We start from the raw sequence: 25,866 nt of genomic DNA, 5'->3' as shown, positions 1-25,866 counted from the left end.
TCTTGTTTTATAGGCTTTCTTTTGGCATGACATCTTGGATTTGTAAAAAAAAAGAAACTTTTTAAACTTTTTAAAGCTTTTTAAACTTCAACTTTTCTATTTATTTTTGAAATGACCGATCGTTTCGCTAGATAAGACCCTTATTCATCGTCTGGTGTCGTTTAAAGCCCTTTGAAGCTGCACTGAAACTGTCTTTTGGACCTTGAACCGTCTGGTTACCATGGAAGTCCATTATATGGAGAAAAATCCTGGAATGTTTTCATCAAAAACCTTAATTTCTTTTCGACTTAAGAAAGAAAGACATGGACATCTTGGATGACATGGGGGTGAGTAAATTATCAGCAAAAGTTTTTTTAAAAGTGAACTAATCCTTTAACCTAAGTATAGACGTTCAGCAAGGATATTCCAGCAGTATAAACTGAAGTATTTGATATGCAATTTAACTTTATTTCCAGACTCAGGGTCCATTAGAGAAGAAGAAACCACAATAGCCAGTAAAAATACAATACAAAACAGTTATAAAGACATTTATACCAATATTTTCTCATAGGTGACTGGTATTGCACCACACTACTGTTAGGGACAACAGCATAATAGCATTCTGTGAATCATCCAGCTGACAAATAAATGTAGGCTATACATCAAATTTTAGCCAGAAACTCATTAAAGCCAAAAAAAGATTTTACTCTTGCCTTACAAAATAGATCATTTACACTGCTCCACCTTAGGTTTTTTTTCCCAATGTCATTGTAGGCAACCTGAAGCTTACATACGTTTCACTTTTTTTAAACTTAACCCACAAAGATTAATTCATATATACATAAAAAAAGGCTGGTGAGAGTAGACCCGGCAACTTATTCTTAAGTCCCTCCCACTCTCCGACATCCCTTGTCACAGCCACCACAGAGAAGATGAGCAGCATTCACGACTCCTGGACCTGCCTTCGTTGGTGACAGCCAGGTAACAAAAAGTGATAATCATTTCATTTTATGAGTAACCTATATGAATTGACAATTTTTAGACACAGCAGAACATTGTCAACTTTGACTGTTTTTGCTCTATTTGCCCAACGAAAATAGTTCCAAACAAAGCAGAAAAGTGGCGTCTCCCAGCAACACACAGCTGTGTTTCATTATTGAATAATTCACCAATTTTTTTAACGAATCGGTTATGTCAATGATTCAATGACCCATTCATAAAGGTTGAATGATTATTACGACTTGCCGCCAGCTATGGTGGGTTTAGTTTCATAATATTAGCTATCATTTCATTGTTCGCATTTCAGATTTCTATATTCAAAATGTTATATTTAGAACATTAATCTCGTAACATTATTTGGGAAATTGTAATTGCAGTGTAGATGGATTTTGTTAATACTGATTTCATTCATCTAGGCTACTGATTTCCCATGTGTTAATAGTGTAATTCATTATATTATTAACAATATAACTTTAATTTTTTTATAAATAATTAAGAGTGGAGCCATTTTTTTCTCTTGCACAGGCCTGTAATTGGTCTATAGTTGTCCAAAATTCCCGCCTTGCTAGCTTTATCCTTGATAACAGACAACAAGGCAACAGACGCTGGCATGAAGAACCGTCCGTACATTATAACAAAGCTGGTTTTCTGCCATTGAGTCTGCTCTCATCAATTGTAAATCAGATGCCACATAAAGAATTTCCACTGATGGGTAGAATCAGTATAAACAGTGGTAAAGCCATGAGGCTGTGTGCCAGGCTTCATTTATCTAAGTATAGCTATCCATAAGAGCAATTGACTGGAAAACATGTTGATATAACAAATTAAAAGTGTTTATGTTTTAACTTTTCACACATTTTTTTCTACAGTCCATCTGACAGTCACAAATTCACCTTTGTCTTAGCACTTTGTCACTTGTCAATTAGATATGGTGTTACACCAAAAGCCTCTTTAATGCACTGTCACTCTGCTACATCCATTTAGCTACTTTTTACTACAATACAATGTCTTCAGGAATTCCCATTACATAGAACATTGTTTAGCAGATTTTCAAAATGTTACATTAATTACCTTTGTGTTTTGCATAATCTATGCATGTGATTTGTTTCTATTGTTTGTATTGTTAATGTCCTGCAATCTGAGCCTCCTCAATGCCTAGAAAACCCTGCTTTGAAAATGACAAAAGGCCAGTTGACATAAATTGTTTTGACATGCAATGTGGTGTGAGCTTACTCACACCACATTGTGAGTATGAGCTTACTTTTATGAGCTCATTTATTGAAAAGCATTAGAATTTGTTGCAAAACATTTCATGCACGACCGTTTCAAATGATAGTGAGAAGGAAAAACAAATGGTACGATATACAATTTTTTAAACATTTTGTTTTAAAATAATTTTAACCTAAAAACTTGATGTTGATAATAAAAGTATCATGTTCAACACAAAAGCAACTTGACGCACATTTCAACGTATAAAAACTACTATTCCCATAGTGCATTTCGCAACCCAAGCTTTGGGCGGGTCTATTTTGTAACTCAATGGGGGGATATCAATGGTGAAATTATGATTTCGACAAACTATATAAAGGTTTTTTATTATTACCGAATTACGTTTCTTATAAAATATTACTCGAAACGTTTAACATTGGGCCATCTATGCAATTCATGTATCTGGGGGTCTAATATGAACACGAGTTTGTGTTATTTCCCTGTATCTTGAATAATAGCACAATCTCAACTCAAACTCTGCACATGTTGGTTGTTCTATGCTCGTGAACTGAAGAATACTTGCCGAACTGTTAACGGTACAGGGAATAGCCGGTCAGGCAACCGTCCAGCCTCCCCTCACACTGGAAAGTCACGGAGCTCCCGCCACTTCCAGGGATAAAGTTACTGAAACGGTTTTATTTGACCTTTTTGTTGTTTATCTTTTGTCCGCGAGGTATTTCTGTCTTCAGTACCGTGGAGAGGCCAAGTAATATCGGATGTGGTGAGTTCTGCATACTTATGTGCCTAGCTAATGCTAACTTGCTAACGTGTCCACAAGAACACAGTTACAGCCAGGCAAAGCCAAGTTTTAACGCTGAAGTTCAGCTAGCCAGGCGCAACAATTTGCCTGTAAAAATTTTAACTGGCCACTTTAGGAACAGCCAGCTAACTGCATGCGCGAGACAATGCGCTCCATGCGCGCATCACGAGCCGGGGATGAAAGAAACCAACTCATCCTTGCGGAAAAGTTGGCCAGTTCTCCCGTCATATGGTTTAGGTTATTTTTCAGAATTCCTCCATGCTCTGCAAGAAGGTTATGCTAAGCTAACAAGCTTCGTTTTTGCAGGCTAACGTTATCGCAAAACGTCCTCGCATCGTTTCCAAGAAAGCTAGCCTGGATAGATAGCGAGATAATCTTGACTGCCCATAAATCTGCATAACTGCTTAAAACTATCTCAAGATTCACATTAGGAAAAATAGACCAAATACTGAATCCAACTTGTAAGTTAGGGATGTGGGGTACCCGGTCATTGCTTTGCTTTTCTGGTTAGATCACCGATCATTAAACCTCAAGCCGTTTATGTAACCCTGTGCATTGTTAGCATCGATTTGCTATACTGTAAACTGCAGCTTCTTTAAATCCCACGTTGCCCTCTTTAGTACGCATATAACTGCAATCTGAAATTATCATCTTAAGATTGTGTTTTGCAGCGAGCTAACTGGCTCACGCGACGCGTGAGGTTTTGACTATAAGTGCAGGTGCGTGAGCGGCACAATGATGCGATGCGTTGGGGGTTGTTTACGTTATTTTTACCTGCTATAAAGGTAACTCACACAGGGGACATTTGCTTCTTTTATGCACCATATGCGAGAATAAGCGGCCCACTTGGGCCTTTGTTACAAGTATCACCCCATCCCCCAACGCTTATTCCTCTCATTTAAAAGAAAGCCCATGCCTAACCCCTCATTTTAGCAGTCATTGCTTTCAAAAGACATTTTCTATGGGTTTGTTGGTTTAGGAAAGGCAAACTGATCCATGAAGGGGATGTTCTTCAGAGGTTACGAAAGCATCATTACCTTCAGGTGCATTTAAACTTTGGACAAGTGTAGACGTTCTTATTATTGTATGGTCATATGTAATTGCTTTATTTTATGCCACTCTTTATCCCCATCTGCATGGGTGAAATATTTTACCCACATGGTTTACATCAATTATGTCTGCTCCTTAGTAAAATATTTGTGACCTACTTAACAGTGTCAGCTGTCAACGAGCAGGTTGTAAGTTTATATGTGAATAAGTAAGTGCAGCACCTGCTTTAGTGTTTTGGTACTTGATGTCTATTAAAACATCTCATATAAGCAGCTCCTCCATCAGCCATTTAAAAATAATCTGCAGATTTGAATGATTATTTATTGCAAAAAGGTTTTGCATGATACAATGTACTGTAATTACCAGAATGCTGCTTGTCTGATCTGACGGGAGGTGAGTTTATACTGCTTCCCATGACTAGTAGTAATACATATTCATTGTTATCACCAAATGTACATTTAGTTTAGGCTATTAATTGTAAATAAATCATATCTTTACATTGCTGTAGCCTAAAGTGGTGCCATTGTGAGACATTTTCAAAAGTCACTTTTATGAGCATAAACATTTTCCATCCACAACAAGGTTATAATTGTACTGTTTGCATATAGCATTTAAAGCATAAATGGGTAGGGACATTAAATATCTTCGAAAATGCATTTGTTATTTTGCAGCACATTACGACTCAAATAATACGTTGTCATATTTTCCCTCAAAACATTGCTTTTACATTTAGTATCGTTTGTATCTCCCATGTAAATCGTTTAGGATATAAAACCCATTTAAAAGAATAGTTCACCCAAAAAAGAAAATTGTCATTTTTTTCATACTTCATGTCATTCAAAAACTGTTGGGCTTTCTTCTGAGCATGTTGAGTAACCAAATAGTTTTGATTAGCATTGATTTCCATTGTATGGAGGGGAAAAAAACATACAATGCAAACGCGTTTGTTACTGTAAACCTTTATATTTGCATGATGCTGCATGCCGGTAGGTGTCAGTATAAGGAGCCTTAGTAGTACCAAAACTTACGACAGTTGAGGAAAATCCACAGGTGGTGTATTTGTTATTTGTTTGTGAGTTAGACGGTAGCAACAACAAAACGTAATCAGAGTCTGAAATGGATTTAAAAAAATATGGACACAATTTAATATCTGGTTAGTGGTTCTCATCTATGGCTTTAATATTTTGCAAATAATGTCATGGATTTATGTAATAAGAAATAAAACCATTTTTAACAAATGTCAACATGCATTCTTTCTGGCGATGCCTGAATGTTTTGAAGTATTTGACTGGCTGTAGCCACATTATAATAGACATCCAGTTTAATATAATATCTAACAGACCTACATTACACTCTGCATTGTGAAGAGCCAGTGTCAAGGTCCAGCACACTTCTGAATGGTTGGTGTCAGTTTTCATAATATATTTCAGGATGGTAGGTGTCACTTTATAATGACACCTATGGCATTTTCTCTCATGGTAGTTTACAATATAAAATGCTTAATTGGTAAGTGTCAATTTGTGGTGGCACATACCCCTGCTCGTTTCACTTTTGTGTGAATAGTGTCTTTATTCTTTTATAATTCCAAATGAGACAGCTGAACTGTCAATCTTATGCAAATAGAGAAAAAATATTGGGTTATCAACAACTGTGTATTTAGAATATGTATTTAACCACATTGTACATTTTTTACATTTATTATAATAAATCTAAATACAGACAACGGGCCACGACGCAGATATTAAGTATGGAGAAGCCCGATGGTTGTTGTAACAATACACTCTGGGATACAATAAACCCCATGTTTGAAAGCAACATATTATTTAAATGTCGCTCTGCAGAATAGTGCATATGTTACACTATCTGGCAGAGAGTGGCATGTGACTCTAGGGCAGGGGTTTTCAAACCTGTCCTGGAGCGCAGCACTGCACATTTTATGTCTCCCTCGTCTAACACCTGATTCAAATCATCAGGTCATTAATTGAGACTGCAACACATGAATTGACATACAAAATCCACTGGCATGCAGTGACAACTGGATGTGCCACTAAGCACAGCGGCATGCGCCAATGGCTTCTGTGCCCAAGATGCCATGCCATACCATACCACTTACTAATACCACTTCTCAGGGAAAAAAAACTGAGACATTTTTCAAAATAGCTTCTTTTGTGTTTCACAGAAGAAGTCATACAAGTTTTGGAACAACATGAATGGGGAATAAATTGACAATTTTTGGGTGACTATCCTTCTGCAGCATGGGCTCAGTGCTATATTCACAGCATCTTGACAGTCAGGATAACTTGGTTCAGTTAATGCACATCTGAAAAACAATTACAGAACCCTAAAGTCCCGGCATAAACCGTGTACTTACTTGAAGTGGGTGGGTTTTTCCGTAAAGTCATAGGTAGGGCAGCCAATGGGCGACTGCGGAGGATTGCAGCACTCTTGGCGAGCCCACCTTTTCCTGTTCCTCTTTATCCGAGCAGCTCCGCCCCTGTGCCACAGCTGCCATTTTGGTTTTGTTCCTTTCGCTGAAACAAAACCAGAAACGAGATATACAGGCAGGCAGCAGACTGGACGACACAGTGACTCGGCAGGATAGTGAAGGGGGCTTTCACACATCATCTCGCCCAGCGCTGTTCGTGCTGTTCCTGTCCTTTTTTTTCCTCGAATCTACATCATCCCACAATCCGCACCATCTAAGTTAGTTTCACACGAGGAGCGGTTTGCTGACACTGAGAGTGGACTGAGAAGGATTATTGGTAAGAGGCAAACCATTACACTGTATGCTAACTCGGTGCAAGCAGCTGTCTGCTTGAATAGAGCTTTATAGCGAGTAATTCCTCGCTTATGCTCGTATAATTAAGCGCTTTTTGATCGGCATTAATCAGATCGTTGTGTTTGTGCAGGTGCGGCTTTCTTTCATTCACTGGTTAGCATGCGAACTTGTGACTAGTGAGTTAGGCCTCAAGCTCAGTAAACTGCCTGCACCAACTATTACAAAGCATGTAGCAAGCTAGGTGTATAAAAAATCCTTTCGTGTTGCCTGCTAACTTAACGTTAAGTGATCATCCGGTTAAATTAATCAAATCTGATTAGCGGCACGAGACCTGTTTGGATTTCACCTGGCGTGTTTGTTTAATTTAACATTTGATGTCTTGACATACTGCAGATTATTTTTTTCTGTCTCGTCGAAGCGGAAGTGAATATCTGAAAAGTATAAAGCAGGTGAAACCGTTGATCTTTACGTGATAATCGATATTGTAGAAATTATATTTTTTTGCTTATGTCACGCTCGGATTTATTCATGTTTCGGTTTTGCTTGGGCCATCCCAAATTAGAGGATGCACCTCAATCTGTTTGTACCGTAATTTTGGTGTGAAAGATTACTTGACCATCTGTACGTACGCTAATGGAATTTGTGGGCATTCTTCTGATTTTATTAAAGGGTCAGTTCCCCAAAAATGTATTTTCATTTTCTTACCGTCACGTTGTTCTAAACCTGTATGACTGACTTTCTTCCGGGTGGGAAAATTGTCAGGCAGAATGACAGCCTCAGTCGTTAGTACTATGGAAAAAATGAAAGTGAATAAGTGCTGTTATTTTTTTGCCTAATAACTCTTATGTTTCACAGAATTCATACAGGTTTAAAACAACATGAGGATGAGTAAATGATGATAGTTCACCAAAATTTTTGAATACTAACGTTATCCCGTTTAAAATTGAAGTATGTTCTGTTGACAACGGCACGATTGAATGCGGAATTTCCGCTCGAGCGCAGCTAGTGAGTTTGTCGTCATTCTAGAATAAACGGTTTGATTCTAGGGCCGTCGAACTCTATGCAACTAATAAGCCTTAATACAGTTTATTTTCTTTCCCAGTTAATGAGATATCTTAAAGTAAAACGCGGTATTTTGGATGGATGAGCAACCGTAATACCATAAGTGTTTGTGCTTACACGGAGCCGGTCTTGGGATTTGACATTCACTGCAGCTTTGTTTTAATGAATCAGCGGTTTTGTTAAGGCAGTGGGTGAGCCAGTAAATACACGAGCCATTCACCATAAACAACGCTTCTGTCCGCGAGATATTTATAGACGAAGAGCTTAATCTTGCTGCAGAAATCAGGCTCTCCTTGTGCTGTGAATAGACAAAACTTGATTATTGTAAATCCTCACATAAGTGATCTGAATGTAGTTTGGTGCTTTCCTATTCATCATATTTTCTTTTCATGGTACAAGCTCATTTAAATGCATTTATTTGCAAAACATTAGTAGTCTTGTTATAATAACTCCGCCTTGGTTTTATAGACCAGATTTTTCCTTTGCCCTTTTGATTGACAATGACTTCACTGCATTGCTGGTACAATCGTTTTTATACTCATAAAGGAACTGTCCAGTGCTGAAATAACCATTTATCTGCGGCATATACTGGCATATTTCAGCATTCTCCTGAATGCACATTACATATACACGGACGGATGATCATTTCTCTGTTTTCTTCTAGAAGTTTCAATGTTGTGCTCTTTTAATCCATCTTGGCTATATACCCTGATCTTAAAACATGTTTCTTCATTAATGAATAAAAGTACAATCCGTAGAGCAAATTTTTTTCCCCAGGTGCTTGCACATTAAATAATGTATTCAAACCATCTGGATGTTGCTATTATTGCTCATTTGCGCCACTGCTTTCCAGTTGTTTGTGGGAGTAACACAAGAGCTTTTAGCAAGCCCTAGAGCTAATAGCCTAAAAAAGCTTTTAAGCCTCTAGTAAGATATGAATTGGTTTGTTTAATTTGGTAAACTGATGTTATTCCACCAAAACTAAGTGACCTTTAAACAACTACAGTACAGAGAAAATTATTTTAATGTAATCCTAAAATTTAGACACTTCAAGCTCATAATATTTGCTTGTAAAACTCAGAGATTGAGTTTTCTTTCTTTTTTAGATGTCCAGCTCGCCGCTGTCCAAGAAGCGTCGCGTGTCAGGATCAGAGACGAAGACGGGATCCCACTGCTCCTCCTCTAACTCTGTCAGAACTGAACTGTCTCACACACCAGCTAACGTAGGTTCAAGTCAGGCTTTTTTTAAGCCATCTTGTTTGGATTTAACTTGAACATCTAGATGATCTAAATTTATATTGATTGATTGAATTGATATAAAATATTCAGATGTGCATTTTTTGGTTAAAATCTTTATTCTTTACTGCGCCTGGATGTTGAAAGGCAGCCAGTTTAATAAGTCATGTGCTTGACTGTCTATTTATAGTCTGTTAACTGTGGTTTTCGGTCTCTGCAGGGCATGGCTAAGAATGGAAATGATGCTGAGATCGACGAGGGTCTGTACTCCAGACAGCTGTGAGTTTGGCCTTCATTTCAGTTTGATGTATCCTTGTAACGTTCTTTTTAAGCAAATTAACTGACTTGATCATGTGAGTAGTGGCTAAATTTAGGATGTGTCTCTCAGGTACGTACTGGGCCATGATGCTATGAAGCGAATGCAGAGCTCCAATGTTCTGATCTCAGGCCTACGAGGTTTGGGTGTAGAGATTGCCAAGAATGTCATTCTGGGCGGAGTCAAGAGTGTCACCCTGCACGACCAGGGCATGGCCGAATGGAAGGACCTTTCATCACAGGTCAGTGGATGGGCATGACATATAAGAAGCTTTGCAATCACAGGAATACAATTTTTTTGTTAAAATATAAAACAATTACTTTAAATTGTTATAAAATATCACAATATTACTGTTTTACTATATTTTTTGATCCAATAAATTCAGCTTTGGTGAGCATGAGATTTAAAAAAAAAAAAGTACATTAACATAAGACAACTATATAACAGTGTTTAGTGAAGTAAAAATATGAATACATTTGAAGCCTAGCAGTGTAATAATAGTAGTAGTAATAAGTGTTTGTTACATGTCTGTCTTAGTTTTACCTGCGCGAGGAGGATCTTGGGAAGAATCGTGCAGATGTCAGTCAGCTTCGACTGGCAGAACTGAACAGCTATGTGCCTGTAACTTCCTTCACTGGTACCCTCACCAACGAATACCTGACCCAGTTTCAGGTACTGCCATTATTCTCCACTGGACTACACCCATCAGCTGAACACATGAACTAAATCCTACTTTTCCCACATACATATGGAACTTTGCATTGGTTAAAGATTAACTGAATTTGAGTAGCCTAAAAGGTGTTTGTGTTTGACCAGGTTGTTGTGCTCACCAACTCCAGCCTCGAGGAGCAGACACGCTTCGGGGACTTCTGCCACAATAATGGCATCAAGTTTATCGTGGCAGACACACGTGGGCTGTTTGGGTAAGAATGAGAACCCCCCCCCGCCTTAGTTGAGTTATTCATGTTTTTTGGATCATAATCTAATGTATGTTCTGTGTTTGATTAGGCAACTATTCTGTGATTTTGGGGAGGAAATGTTAGTGTTTGACACCAATGGGGAGCAGCCGTTGAGCGCCATGATTTCAATGATCACAAAGGTAAGAGCCTGTGTCATGGTAGCATTAAACCTTGTTTATTGTATTAACAAAATTTCACAATGTCATTAGTTATATTTCTGGTTGTCTGAATTTTTTGCTTTTTTTATTGTGTGTGTAAAAAGGATGGCGCTGGTGTGGTTACATGTCTGGATGAAGCACGGCATGGATTTGAGAGTGGAGACTACGTTACTTTCACAGAAGTGCAGGGCATGACAGAGCTCAATGGTTGTGAACCAGTAGAGATCAAGACACTGGGTAAGTTATCAGAGGGTTTTCTTCCTGTAACAGACCAAGGAACACCCACCCAGACTCTGTCAGCCCAGGAACCTCCAGAATACAAAATGGTGAAAAAAAATTAGCGGTACACAACCTTTTAAACTTCAAGCCCTTCCGATTTTAGAATTCCAAGAGCTGACCCCCAGTTTCACAGACAAGGCTTAAGCCTAGTCCCAGACTAAAATGCATGTTTGAGCTGTCCTAACTAAAAGGAGCTTGCTCTGACATATCTTAAAATCTCAGTGCCATTGTTTTGTTTCAAGATACACACCAGTAATGTCTTTTTCTAAGGCATGTATATAAAAGCTACTTAAATGCCCCAATTGAACTAAGGCTTAATACTGGCTTATGCCAAGTTCACACTGATTTTAGGCCCGATTTTCGCTCGCCGCCAGGTTTTGTGAGATCGCTGACAAATGCATGAAATCACAGGCAAATCGGTGCTCGTTCACGTGAGTGACAATCATGCAGTGTGAATTATCAAAGACGCGATCTGAGAGAATCGCAGACGAGTCGCCGACGCCTGTGAGATATTTGGCTTGTTAAATATCTGGACCTGTCGCCAATTCAAAATTCTGCTGTGTGAATGTGTTCTGACTGAAAACTACATCAGCGATGACCTACAGCCAATGAGAGTGCAAGATACAGGGTAGCGGGATGTTATAGGAGGAGTTATAGACCACAATATCAGTATTTTAATAGATATTAGGGCTGTCAATCGATTAATTTTTAATCTAATTAATTACATCTCTGTAATTAATCTAAATTAATCGCATACACAATCTTACAATGTTTACATGGTACAATTTCTGGTAAGCTACGTTTTTATTATTATTGCTTGACACAAATTTCACGATTTCAATTTAATTTAATTCTTGTGATTTGATGCAATATTGACTCATTTGGATAAATATTAGGTACACAAGATAGGCATTCATTTTTCTCAAGAAAAAAAAATCTCACCCAATGCTGTAAAAATACAGAGAGCCATATCAGCTGGTAGTATTTAAGGTTAAAAATAGCTCAAATTAAATATAATGCGTGTTTATTACAGAACTTTAATATAGGTAAAAATATAATACATATGTAATATAGTAGTAGGCTACATAAATTTAGAAAAATACTCTCTATAGCTCTTTTTCTATAGCCAACTATAACGTGCTAGATGGTCATGAAATGGCTTTCCTGAGGTAACTTAGGCTAAATGTTATGTGACATAATTGTTCTCCAGCTGTTTTATTGACCTCTTTTCGCGGTTGAAAAACACTGATTGATCGAGGAATATACATTTCGGTAAGTTTTAGGCTGCCCTACTGTATCTTTCAACATTGGTCATTCGTGTTTATTTACTATTAGCTAGAGATGATCGGTTCACGTGCCGCTATAGGGATCTGTCATGTCACATTTACAAGCGCCAAAACGGTATTTATTGTTTGATTTTCGTAATAAAATTGACAGAATCTGAGAGCTGAGATTTTTTTTGATATCATAAGTAACGTGCTCTGTCTTGTCTGTTTCCGTGTCCTCTCTTTGGTGCGCGATTTTTCTGTGCGTGAGAAAATGGTTGTGTGACGTGAGAGCGCGTGAAAAGTTACAACACACACAAGTGCGCTTTCTCTCAGACACACACTCCTGGATGCTTTGCATTGATGTGGTACTTTAGAGTTGACAAACTCCGTTTGTTATAAGTAAATGTTCCAAACAATGATCCAAGCAGTGCGTTCTTGTCTCCCTCCTTCTTTTTACACGAATGGTGGCTACGGCTAGAACGGCTCCGCAAAGGTCAAAACGGAATGGATTAATCTGCGCTATTTTTTTAACGCGTTATTTCTTCTCAGATTAATTAATCAAAATTAACGCGTTATTTTGACAGCCCTAATAGATATATTTACAATATCAAATGGAAACAAAGCACAAACATTTTGCTTGACCAGCAGCACACTGCAAAATTATTTAATTACCACTCTTTGCAGAACACACAATCCTTGCTCCCCTCGTCTCCCCAACCATTTCCTCCTGCATACTTTTTTTTTCTCCTTTTCGCTGCAAATCAGCACACAGACAATTTGGATCGCAATCGTCTTCCAGGCTATCATTTTAAAGAACAATTTCAGTCTCCCGAGAGAACTACGGTCTCACGCACACGTGATATTGCGTTTCCTTATTCTCTTATGTGTTTGGTTGTGAAATGTAGTTTGCGGTAGGGCTGCACGATTTGGGCCAAAATTATAATCACGATTATTTTGATCAATATTGAGATCACGATTAATTATCACGATTATTTGTTGATTTTAACCAAAACAAATGTTATTGTCACATAGGCTAATTATAAATGCTTTCACATCCATATTGTGCTACATTCCTGCTAATGTACAACTATGTGCATCAAAATAAAATAGGTCCTCTTATTCACCAAAATTCAGTGCATCTCCTTAAAGAATAAAAATAAATAAAACAAAGAAAATGTAGCAAAACTTCAACAGGGCACTATTTTACATTGTGTAAATATATTTTAGGAAGCAAAATATAAACATAGAAATATTCCATGACAGAATGTAACCAAATGAGAACATTTCAAGGCAGAACTATGCACTATGGAAGTTCGATTAATGGATGAAATTCAGAGTCATTGTTATTTGACGCTTAAGAAATGTAAAATGTTGTGGTACAGTGTCAGTGATTAGTTGTGAAGTCTTACTGCATAAATTTAATTCTCCATATGAAAGTTTATGTTATTAAACAATAGTTCAAAACAAGACGTTTGTAGTACTGATTATTGGAGTCCATTAATCGAACTTTCATGCCTCTTATATAGTAGGCCTAATTATATATTACTATGTAGTATGTATGTACCAATTTGCTAATGCTCACACTCGGTCTCTCACGCGCAGACACCCTCGGTATCTCTCGCGTGGTCGCTCGCACGCAGACACACGGTATCTCTTGCGCACTTTCGAGTGCGCTCTTGGACACTTGGTCTCTCTTGCGCACTGGGGCTCATGGAGGCACGTGATCAGACAGTGGTTTACGGAGCGCTAGATTGGCTTTGCAAAAAAAAAAACCTTTGATACGGAGCGTTCTGTGAATGGAATGATGCATTTTGAATATCGCTCGATCACACGAATTTGATCGTGGGAAGCCAAAATCGTGATCGTGATTTAAAATTCGATTAATTGTGCAGCCCTAGTTTGCGGACCAGACAGAAGTTGTCGGCGATTCTTTCTTTTGTAAAGTCATGCAGTGTGAAACCTCCTGTCGCTGATCCATCGTGCAGTGTGAACACAGCAGCAACTGAATTACCCCAGATAGTCGTGCAGTGTGAAAAGAACAGTGACCCGACTACTTTGAAAATCGTGCAGTGTGAACTCGGCATTAGGGTGCTTTCACACTAGCACTTTTGGTACGCACCTGGGTTTGATGATGTAAATGCTCTCTTGTCCACTTAAAAACGGGTAGTCTGCGGTACGGTTAATGTGAACTCTGGTACGGTTCGCTGCTGATATGAGCACCATCGTACTAAATCGTTGAAGTGAAGTAATTTGTGTGCACTTCACTTTCACTTTTAAATGAGCGTCAATTCATGGGGAGTTTGACATGCGATCTGACCGCACCAGTCACGTAACTGAGAACTATGAAAGCCGTGTGACCGGCCAACCTTTCTTTTACTGTCTATGCGGCCAACCGGGAAAAAAAAATACATTAAAGACATTATTCCCTCTGATTTTCTGTTTCATTAATAAAGTTTGACTACTCGCAGCAGTCTCGCATTTGCTTAGAGCCCGTGTGAATTGCACATATAAAATGAAGTTAACTAACAACCTCGATCCATCAGGAAACGCCATAGGTTGCTGAATTTCACTGCGCTTCATGAAGAGTTTTTCTATTGCTTGAAGCGTTCGCCGGAGATGTGTTAAAAGATAGTGCGGAGTGCATTCATGATTATTAGGCTACCGGTATAATAATCCTCCTGGTGCCGGGTCTGAGTGAGTAATTTACTCGCGTACCTTTGTTCTTTGATTAACATTAATGACACTTTAAGACCAGCCGCTTTATTTAAATCATTTAAGACTGCTCTTATGAGGGCACTAGACGAAACAGACATTTTGGCATAATTTGTGTGTTATGGTTTGTTCAAGCCCGAAAGAGAACTCGATACTGACATGCGTCTTTTCTGTGGGCCGTGTGTGTGTGTGATGGGCAGCGCGGTCTCTTTAGTCTTAAAAGCATTCACATTAATAAGTGCGTGATCATACAACGCAAGTCAACGGGTGACAGAAAAAAGACGGATACTGCGTAATTGCGTTAATATTTTTAACGCTTTAAACTTTTTTTCTTTTCTTTTTTTTTTTGGCTGTGCCGCGGTGGGCAAGTGATAAAACCGGTGTTGCGACTGAACACCGGTAACACCGACTATCGTAGCAAGCCTAGCACTGATATATTTTAAGATATGTCAGTGCAAGTTGCTTTCAGTTAAAACTCAGGACTTTCAGGACTAGGCTTAAGCCTTGTCTGTGAGGTTAGTGTTCTGAATTACTAGAAAAATGTGTATTCGTTATATAACTGCACATGGCATTTTACGATTTTATTAATGTTCGTGACAGATCTTGAAATTACTTGTAAATGTAGGCTCCCTCATAAGTTTTACAAGACCGTGGGAACCCTGGTTTTTCATGGTGTGAAATAAGATATATTTTTAGTTTTATTAGCTTAAGGCAAAACAATTCTTTAAATTTGTTAAATTAGACTATATTAAATAGTCATTCTGAGGTCCCAATGGAAGTTTAACATTACCACAATATAAAAAACTTAATTGAGCAAAAGTTGGAAAGCTAGATATTATTTATATGTAATAAAAAGTTGTGTACATCTTCTCCACAGACCCCTGATTAAAAACTAGTTGTAGATGTAAAACAGGTTATTCAATTATTTTGCTAAGTGACATTCAATAGTTGTTTATTTTGCTCTGCAAAGAGCTTGTTGATAAACTGAAGTACTCAAACTGTGTTGCCTCTATCATCTTCCTCACTGTGTGTCAAAACCGTATGCATCTGTCTTCATCCTGGCAAATTTAAAACCGTTCAGTTGTCTAGAGATGTCTGGTTGTTTGACAGGTTTTACTGCTGTTTATGTTGGCCTACTTTTTAAAATGTAACTGGATCAACATTGGACAACATGTGTCAATCACTTAAGTGACTGATTACATTAGTCAACTACCTCTGTCCTGAAGGAACAGGATCTGATGAATAACAGAAATAATATCCTGTAATCTAAGGCCAAAACATTTTATAACTGTTAAAAAGTTTGCTGTTAACTGTACACCGTTTGAAGGTCAGTGAGCTGTTTTATGTGACTGATGTCCTCTGTCATCAGGTCCTTACACCTTCAGCATCTGCGACACAAGCTCATTCTCGGACTATGTGAGAGGTGGTATTGTCACACAAGTGAAGATGCCCAAGAAAATTGCCTTTGTAAGTGGATGCCCCTGCTGGGACTAACCTTATGGAACTCATGTAAAGTGAATATTCTACTAGATTTCATATGCACACTTCTTTCTTTGCCCAGAAATCCCTGTCCTCCTCCATGGCTGAACCAGAGTTCATACTGACTGATTTTGCCAAATTTGATCGTCCAGGCCAACTGCACGTGGGCTTTCAGGCGCTGCATGCGTTTGAGAAGAAGCACAGTCATCTACCGAAGCCCTGGAGTCAGGTGAAGACTTTTTTTTTTTTTTTTGTAGTCAGATTTCTGACTGCGTATGGATCAATCCAAATTCAAGCTTATTCTGACCAAGAACTGCCTAAAATGTTCTCAACCAATACAATGTGTTGAGTTGTGGGCCTGACTCTGTTACTCAGCAGTGATGTCTTTCTCTCTCTGTACTGCTGCAGTCGGATTCAGACGAGCTTGTGACTCTGGCTGAAGAGGTGAACTCTGCACAGACCGGATCTGCCAAGCAGGAGCAGCTGGACCAAGCGCTCATCAAAAAACTGTCCTGCGTGGCTGCTGGAGACCTGGCACCCGTCAATGCCTTTATTGGTGGGCTTGCTGCCCAGGAGGTCATGAAGGTAATAGTCTCCCATTATTGTCTGAGCTTCAAATCAATGAGATATATTAGGTACGTGTTGCATTAGCCTCATCTGTCATGGTCTGTTAAATGTTTCCTTTTCTGCTCAGGCCTGCACAGGGAAGTTTATGCCCATTATGCAGTGGCTGTATTTTGATGCTCTGGAGTGCTTACCTGAGGCTGAGGGAACTGTTCTTACAGAGGAAGAGTGTGCACCTGTGAGTGCCCCTTGTCAATCACCTTCATTTTGCAAGATATTTCCATGTCTTCTGTATTTGTTTGAGATTAGTGAAGATGATATTAGTCAAATTTTGCCGTCCCCTCTTAAGATTGTGGGTTTCATACAAAGAATAATTTATTCATTCATCTGTTTTTTACAGAGGAACTGCCGTTATGATAGCCAGATTGCTGTCTTTGGGTCCAAGCTTCAGGAGCTGTTAGCCAAACAGCGATATTTTCTGGTGAGGAGCTGACACTGTCCGTTTATCTAAATGTATAATAAATGTTAGTTTATTGAAATCTCAAATAAAATAGAAATAGAAAAATTTGATGGAAAACATTTCTAATTTTAGTTAAAATTACTAACTGAAGTAAACATCAAAAAATAAATTCAAACTGTTTAGAAATATAAATGACAAAAGCACATAAAGAAATTACTAAAAAATTAAGCTAAAAAGAAAACTGATTTAAAAAATAAAAACACATGCTAATTCAAAATATAAAAAATTCTAATGGTTTATAAATTATACTAAAAAGCACTGCTTCACTCTCTGAAGTGTTAATTTATGTGACTTATTTCCTGTGTTCAGGTTGGTGCTGGAGCCATTGGCTGTGAGCTGCTGAAAAACTTTGCCATGATGGGGTTGGCTGGCGGTGATGGCGAGGTCATAGTCACTGACATGGACACCATAGAGAAGTCCAATCTCAATCGACAGTTCCTCTTCAGGCCCTGGGATGTCACGGTGAGATTGACCTGAGACATTATTAGACTGGAGGAGAGAGTTTTGCGGAGAGAACTTGATAATGGGAAAAGCCAGGTGCACACTGTATGATTTTGGCCACGATTTGGCGGTCTGAGACCAATTTTGTGAATCCTAAAAAGATTCCTCTGATCCTAAGCCAAAATCTGAAGTCTTTGATCGCTAGTTTGACATGTTAGACAGCCAATTACTAACCATTGCGGGCAAATTTGACCAACAAAATTCTGGCAGTGTCAAGTTTAGAGGCACAGTCCTGCAGTGTGACGACAACTGTCAAATCATAAACCAATAGCAGCACAACTAGTGAGAAAACAAGATACCACCGCTTGCTCCACACACGCATCTTTTTTTCTTTTTTTTTTTTTTTTTAGTTGTCCTTTCAAGAAAAGGCATGATCAAAATAAACACTAGAGATTGTTTTTGTTTGCTAGCCGCCATTTCTATCCCGCATGTAAATGCAGCTCACAGTCCCGAAACGGCTCGATGTGAAACACTTTTTGCTTGCGTCCATTTTTAACGCTGCTTCGCTGCCGTGCAGTCTTGACATTAACAACTGAGATCTTACAGTGTGACGTGGCTTACAGCAAGGGTCATGTTGGTACAGTCTGACAAGCAACAGCCATAAAGGACTATTCTAAAGTGTACACTGTGCACCTGGCTTATGGTTATTGATGACTTTGCTCCTCCTTTGAGCAGAAGATGAAGAGCGAGACTGCCGCTGCAGCCGTGAAGCAGATGAACCCGACAGTCCGCATCACAGGCCATCAGAACCGTGTAGGGCCGGACACAGAGAAGGTGTATGATGATGACTTCTTTGAAAGCCTTGATGGAGTGGCAAATGCTCTTGACAATGTAGATGCCCGTAAGTTCGAGTTTTAGAAAGTAAAGTGGCTGGTCATGTAGGTCACGTTAAAATGTAATGATCAAATAGCTGCTTGTGAAATCGATTCGGCATGCTTTGATTTTCCAGGTATGTATATGGACCGGAGATGTGTGTACTACCGTAAGCCATTGCTGGAGTCTGGTACTCTAGGCACCAAAGGGAACGTGCAGGTGGTCATTCCCTTCCTGACAGAGTCATACAGCTCCAGCCAGGATCCTCCAGAGAAGTCCATTCCTATCTGCACGCTCAAAAACTTCCCTAATGCAATCGAACACACCCTCCAGGTAACAAGTAATATTGTGTTGAACTTCTGTTGTCTTGAGCCTTAAGTACTTCCATTGACCTAAACTGACTTTTTACGGTTTGTCCATCCTCTCATTCTCTTAGTGGGCTCGTGATGAGTTTGAGGGACTTTTCAAGCAGCCTGCTGAAAATGCCTTGCAGTATCTGACGTAAGTTCCCATCACCCTGAACAACTCTGTAAGTTTGCCACTCATGGTGCTGTCAGTTGTTTCAAAATGTAATGCTTTTATCCCTCCCCAGAGACCCAAAGTTTATGGAGCGCACCCTGAAGCTCCCTGGAGCTCAGCCGTTGGAGGTCCTAGAGGCAGTATACAAGAGCCTGGTGACAGACAAACCACGCAACTTTGAGGACTGTGTGGCTTGGGCTCGCAACCACTGGCAGTGTCAATATAACAACAACATCCGTCAGCTCCTGCACAACTTCCCCCCAGAACAGGTGAGGCCTGACTGTTCTCATTTTATCAGCTGTCAGTGGAGGGATTGAGGCATGAAGTCAAAAACTGTCCTGAGATCATCATGAACAAGTCTAATGGAAATTTGTTTTTGGCTTTTGTCAAGAAAAGTACATTCAGATGGTAAAATGTCATATGGTGTGACACCTCCCAAAAAGAATAGGATGTGTACAAGTGTAGGTGTTTCATATCAAGCTTAGATTTGTGTATCGAGCTTAAATATTTTTAATACTTTCTTTTTTTCTATTTTAATTTGTGGTGAAACAGAATTAGTGACGAGTCATTTCAACAGATCCGTGAAAAGGATTATAAAAAAAAAAGTGGGGCAGGACTAATTAGATCTGAATGCTAGCTTGCAGTCGGTTATAAGAAAGGGGTGGGAATTTAGCAGACTAAAGGATTGGAGAAGTCTAGCATACATTACCAGGATGGTGAGTTATAACATTACAAGGTAAAAAAAAAAAGACTTGTGCGTGGATGAATCTTTGATAACAGTGGTTCTCAACCTTTTGTGGTCCAATGCCTTCTGCCCATTATCTAGGTCTCTTACTGGCCCCCTTCAAATAAAATGTCTAATTGTCTTCCCTGAATATTAATGTTGATTATTCTGTTTATTACAATTAGGATTATTATTATATTTACTCTACCATTCAAATGTTTGAGGTCAATAGAATTCTTAAAAATAAAGAAACTGATACATTCATTCAGCAAGGATCCATTAAGTTGATTCAACAATAAGTGTAATAATGCTATGATTAAACTTTCATAAATCAATTTGTTGATTTTCAGTGCTGTGGCCTTTGGCGATGTTGAGGTTTCTTTAAAATTCTGTCTGACATACCCTGTTGCTCCAAAAGTTAGAGATTTGTTTCAGGAAAGAAAGGATTTTGTAAGGCTTTTTTTTTTACTAGTGATTTTACCTCTATTTTTGATTAATTTTGATAAATGTTTTTAATTGGTAAATTAAATAATTATCCAAAATGTAATCATATGTATCCCTTAGTTTTAGAAGATATCATGTAGGGGTGGGCGATATCTCGATATTTAAAATATATTTTTTAAACACGATATGGATTTTGACATATCGTATATATCGATATATTGTTTATATTTAATCCTGATTTCGCCACTTTGCTTGTTTGCCTTCTCTGTGCTGTGCTCGCCCCCGCCTCCTTGCTTTTGTTCCCCCTCACCTCGCGTGTTGTCTCATTCAACAATTGTCTCATCCGCAACCAGCCCGGAGGCTACAGAACTCCGAGTGTGTCTGCGCGCGAGCGACAGAGCACGAGAGAAACCGAGTGTGAGCATTAATTGCATTAGTAAATTGGTAGCCTACATACTACAATATATAATTACTATATAAGAGGCATGGAAGTTCGATTAATGGACTCCAGTAATCAGAAGGCTACTACAAACGTCTTGTTTTAAACTATTGCAGGGCTCGAATTTCGGCGCGGGTATTGCGCATAATTCTAATCATTCCCGCAGGTCTCCCATTTATAATGCGGGAAATTCCCGCAATCGTAATCCACACAGATAATCAAATCAAATCATTCTTTTAACAACTATCTGCCAGACGCAATTTCACAAACAGCGTGAGTGTTCAGCGGTGCCGCTTCTTTCTCGTCTCTCATAATGTGTTGTGCAAGGCAAGCATCAAGAGCTGCGGCGATAAAACACACTCGCGTTTAGGAGTCGGGACATGATGGATATTCACTCGCACAATCGGGCCAGCAGTGCATCGTGACTGAAGTTTACCATTTGCACGTCTTTTTAAGTCTTACCAGTTTAAACATTCAAGCGATTTTAAACTAATCAGTGCTCGCGCGCTCTCTGAGAGATTATTTTCTATGCGCACATTCATAGAAAATCCGCCTTAAGAACAGCTGGCCAGTAACAAAAGTTATTTTTCGCGGATTATATTGCTTTAACACGCAAAATTGTCAATTTCGGTCGTCGTGAGTATACTTTAAACATAGTCGGTTTTGTCTTTAATAAGCATAAAACGCATGCCAGTATAATGAACACAGGATCCGTGCACTACCTCTTAAAGTGACGGCAGCCATATGTGTCTGTCTGTCTTACATCTTTAAGTCTGAGTCCATTCCATTTCAAATTTTGCTCTTTTGGATGTTAAGTGTGGTGTGCCTTATGATACAGGTTTGCTCTCTGTCCAGCTCTGTAAATGTGCAAAAGACATTTTATGTTTAAAACCATTAATTTAAAATAATTCACATTTCGATTTTCCATTTCATATTTCTATTTCAATCTTTGTTCATCAAAAATACACAACAGATTTGATTTGACTGGATAGTTGAAAATATAAATATTAGTTTCCAAGGAGCAAAAAAGCCATGTAAATACAAATATTATTGAGTGTTAAATAAACGCTTTAGAAATTTGGCATTGAAACGTTAATGGTGTAGATTATTACTAACAGCAGAAAATCAGCAAACAAGCATTCATAATAATTTTTCCAACGAAAAACAAGAAAAAGCATACTGTCATGTTATATACTGTCTAAATGCTAGATGCAAGTTATTTTCACTGAAAGTTCGGCAGTTGCGCTACAGAAAGCTGACAGACTGACATTACTGACACTGGAAAATAAGCGTTCCTATGGAAATTATAGGAATACACTGTTGATTCTATATGCAATGGTTTAAACTGGCAGGTTACACTGTCTACATCGGACGCGAAAGACACGACACATCGCATCAAAAGCACATAAAAGAAACCTTTATAATCAGTGATATTTTTTTTCTACACTGGATGTGCTCCAATTCGCAGACGGATACTAAAATTCTATTTCTAACGCACTCGATCCGCCCGCTTGCGCTACTGAACTCATTTGGAACGTACGCTTTATGACCAAGGAAGCGCTAGTGCAGACGTGCGCCTGTTATGTTGCAGAGTGCAGACCATTTTCTTTTGCAAATAGTAACAAGTTTTTATCTCTTAAATCTTTGGCATTTACGCTGTTTAAACAAACGCCGCCCAAGATCACTTCAATCTTCAACACGCCCCCCCACCCCCCCGTAGATATTGCTTCCAGCTCCCCGATGTTCTCCAAACTTCCCTGTTGAGAAATGCTAGTTTATAATAAGGTCTATAACATGCATTTAAGAAGTAGGGTACATTTCCATGAATTTACAACTTTGTTGAACATTATTGTAATATCTTCCACTCTCTTTGTCCAGCTTACCAGCTCTGGTGCACCATTCTGGTCGGGTCCAAAAAGATGTCCTCATGCATTAGAATTCAGCACTAACAATGTGAGTATTCAATGTGTGAAGACTCAAATAAAACTGACTCCTTTTGAAATTTTACGTGGTGAAAATGAGTGATCGTAATATTTTTGTTATTGGCAGGATCTTCACATGGACTACATTATGGCAGCGGCTAACTTGTATGCCATTTCATATGGCCTGCCAATGACAACTGACCGCCCAGCTTTGACCAAGCTGCTGCAGGAAATTAAAGTGCCTGAGTTCACACCCAAGTCAGGAGTCAAGATCCACGTGTCTGATCAGGAACTGCAGAGTGCCAATGCATCAGTCGGTAAGAGAAGAGGTGATTGAGAACATTTAGGTAGACGTAGATTTAAAACAGTTGAACGATAGTGAAACGACACTATTATTGATGCAACTCGGTCTCTTTTCAGATGACTCTAGGCTTGAAGAACTGAAGACACTGTTGCCTGCTTCAGAAGCGACTTCTCAGTTCAAGCTCTGTCCCATTGAATTTGAAAAGGTGCCGCTTATAACTCGACCCCAATTTCCCGGCCAGTAGAACTTCGTAACTTCAGTTAAAATGCTAATTATGTTCTCTTCCTCAGGATGATGACACAAACTTCCATATGGACTTCATTGTAGCTGCTTCTAATCTGAGAGCAGAGAACTATGATATTCCTCCTGCAGATAGACACAAGGTGAGAGGGCAACTGAAATGGTTTTTCAACTGTCTTGGGAGTTAAGTCCCATCATTGCAGATGCTCACCTTTCATTTTCTTGTTTCAGAGCAAGCTCATTGCTGGGAAAATCATTCCAGCCATCGCCACGACGACAGCTGCCGTGGTGGGTCTGGTGTGTCTGGAGCTGCTGAAGATCGTTCAGAAACACACGAAGCTTGAGTCCTACAAGAACGGCTTCATGAACCTTGCTCTACCTTTCTTTGCCTTCTCTGAGCCCATAGCTGCCCCCAAGCACAAGGTACGTGGCAACGTTCTCCATTACAGCAGCGATGTTGGCATCCCTTTAAATGACTACGGTATTCTCACACACTCGCCTTCTTTCACAGTACTACGAGATTGATTGGACGCTTTGGGACCGTTTTGAGGTGAAGGGCATCCAGTCCAATGGAGAAGAAATGACACTCCGACAGTTTTTGGACTACTTCAAGGTAATGTTTGGTGTTTGTTGCATTTGAGTACTGGACAGATAAATCAACCGATTTCTTTATCCAGGACTATGAATGACACGTTTTTAAGATGAACCGTTTGAAGTGTTAAGAACCGTTTGGTGGAACTTGACGAAATTATGACAGAATTATATTATTATTGTATAGTAAAATGTACAATTATATTATGATTCTAAGAAGTACAAGGAATATCATACAATCAAGACATTTTATAATTGTGTAAGGGTAATCATACAATCCAGACAATTGTTTCATCCATGTTTAATTTACACTGTAAAGTATACAGTGTAAAGTGTTTTTTTTAACTTATTGACAAACCAAAAGCTATTTGTTGTAAATGAATTATTTTCATTTGAATACTTAAAACATTTATTAAATTAAGAAAGTTATGATTTTTTTTCATTAGATGCCATATGATTGTTTACATTAATCCTCGAGCAAACGTGTGGAATGCATTTCCTTCCCCATTAAAAATATGACATGAATATTGTGATTTAAATATTTATATGGAATGACATGGGGAAAAAATATTGTGAAATTGGGCCATATCGCCTAGCATTATTCGTGCCCATACCTTGTAGAAACAGGCAAAGTGGGGTCTTTTTAGTCTTGTGCACTCGTGGTTCACGCTCTGTTCCTCCCTCAGAATGAACACAAACTGGAGATCACTATGCTCTCTCAGGGAGTTTCCATGCTCTACTCTTTCTTCATGCCCGCGGCCAAGCTTAAAGAAAGACTGGAACTGCCGTGAGTTTGTTCCTATCTTTTTAGACATACTGAATTATAATCATATGGGCAGAAGTGAGGCATATGGAATTGCAGAAAATGAAAATTTTTCCCTCTGTTTTGCTCTTCATAGGATGACTGAGATCGTGACCAAGGTGTCCAAGAAGAAACTGGGGAAGCATGTTAAAGCACTAGTCTTTGAGCTCTGCTGCAATGATGACACAGACGAGGATGTCGAGGTCCCGTACGTCAGATACACCATCCGCTGAGAGGGCTGTTGGGGTAGGAAGGGGACATGTCGGAGGAGGGAGAGGGCGGCCCACTGGGGATGGGGAGCATCAGTATGCTTGGAGAGCCCAAAGAGAAATCAATCTTTTTTCTTTTTTTTTAATCAGTTACTGAATAATATGAGTATTATATCTCAAACGCCCCTCTTTCTCTATTGGTTGAGCTCTCTAGGGTGTGATTCTTTCAGGCTGGTTATCATTTGGAATATGGGGAGCATGTGAATCTTTGGCTGTAACTTATTTGAACTGGTTGTTGTAACACGGCTTCAGTGAATGAATTAATCTGTACACCGATTGTCACTCCCTCCCTCTGAATAATCTCTTTCACACTGATCTCTGTTCCTGTCCTCATGATACATTTGTGGGCAGCACCATCTTGCTTTGTATTCTGGAGTAAAATATTGACTAATGCCAAAAAAATGGAGTACTAAGGAAAAATATCAGTTATGTTTGCTTTTTTCCTTTTTTCCCAAATCGCTGCCTTGGCTTGATGTCACGTTTAAATGTATCTTGAAATGCCCTTTTTGGCCAAGGTCTTGGAGCGAGTTGGTCCACTTACTGAACTCCTGCTCTCCCATAGGCCCAGTGGGAACATCCCTTTGCCTCTCTGGCGAGTTGGGTTGGGTTCAGGAACTTGCACATAACTTTTTTTTTCTTTTTTTTTTCTCCCCATTTTTTTTGGGCGAACTTCTGGTGTACACCTTGTAGAACATAAACTCTGTATTCTTTCTACTTTGTTAAACTCCAAAAAAAACAAAAAAAAAAACATTACAGTACAAAAAAAGTGATTTTACTCTGTAATGGGAGCACTTAGTGTGTTAGTGAATAAAGTTGAAAAATTTCTTTGCTTAATTGTCTTTTCTTTGCTACTGTTGTTTTTAAAATGTATCTATGACGTTAATAAAAAGTATCTGCAGTTAAGCAAAA

The 25,866-nt window shown here is 38.9% G+C and overlaps 1 protein-coding gene across 3 annotated transcripts; it reads left to right on the top strand.

Annotated features, from left to right (window-relative positions):
• The first annotated feature begins 2,743 nt into the window (after positions 1-2,743).
• On the top strand, positions 2,744-25,866 carry uba1 (ubiquitin-like modifier activating enzyme 1). Of its 3 annotated transcripts, none has more exons than XM_056241831.1 (26): positions 2,744-2,968; positions 9,005-9,121; positions 9,355-9,413; positions 9,523-9,691; positions 9,988-10,122; positions 10,267-10,373; positions 10,459-10,549; positions 10,672-10,804; positions 16,196-16,293; positions 16,388-16,534; positions 16,714-16,890; positions 17,000-17,107; positions 17,270-17,350; positions 17,699-17,851; positions 18,566-18,731; positions 18,840-19,036; positions 19,140-19,204; positions 19,296-19,491; positions 22,708-22,782; positions 22,879-23,080; positions 23,172-23,260; positions 23,346-23,438; positions 23,527-23,718; positions 23,807-23,908; positions 24,573-24,673; positions 24,786-25,866. In XM_056241831.1, exons 2-26 carry the CDS (start codon positions 9,005-9,007, stop codon positions 24,919-24,921), a joined length of 3,189 nt encoding a protein of 1,062 aa, XP_056097806.1. In that variant the 5' UTR covers positions 2,744-2,968; the 3' UTR covers positions 24,922-25,866. The 3 variants fall into 3 exon arrangements, with proteins under 3 accessions (XP_056097806.1, XP_056097807.1, XP_056097805.1); XM_056241832.1 differs by lacking the exon at positions 2,744-2,968 and adding an exon at positions 6,546-6,819 and having other exon boundaries at positions 22,879-23,068; XM_056241830.1 differs by lacking the exon at positions 2,744-2,968 and adding an exon at positions 6,546-6,819.

The sequence above is a fragment of the Rhinichthys klamathensis genome, unplaced genomic scaffold (assembly GCF_029890125.1).
Source record: "Rhinichthys klamathensis goyatoka isolate OS25496 unplaced genomic scaffold, OSU_Roscu_1.1 h1tg000678l_1, whole genome shotgun sequence".
Classification (NCBI taxonomy): Eukaryota; Metazoa; Chordata; class Actinopteri; order Cypriniformes; family Leuciscidae; genus Rhinichthys; species Rhinichthys klamathensis.
The sequence above is the reverse complement of the archived record's forward strand: the minus strand, read 5'-3'. Positions and strand labels throughout refer to the sequence as shown.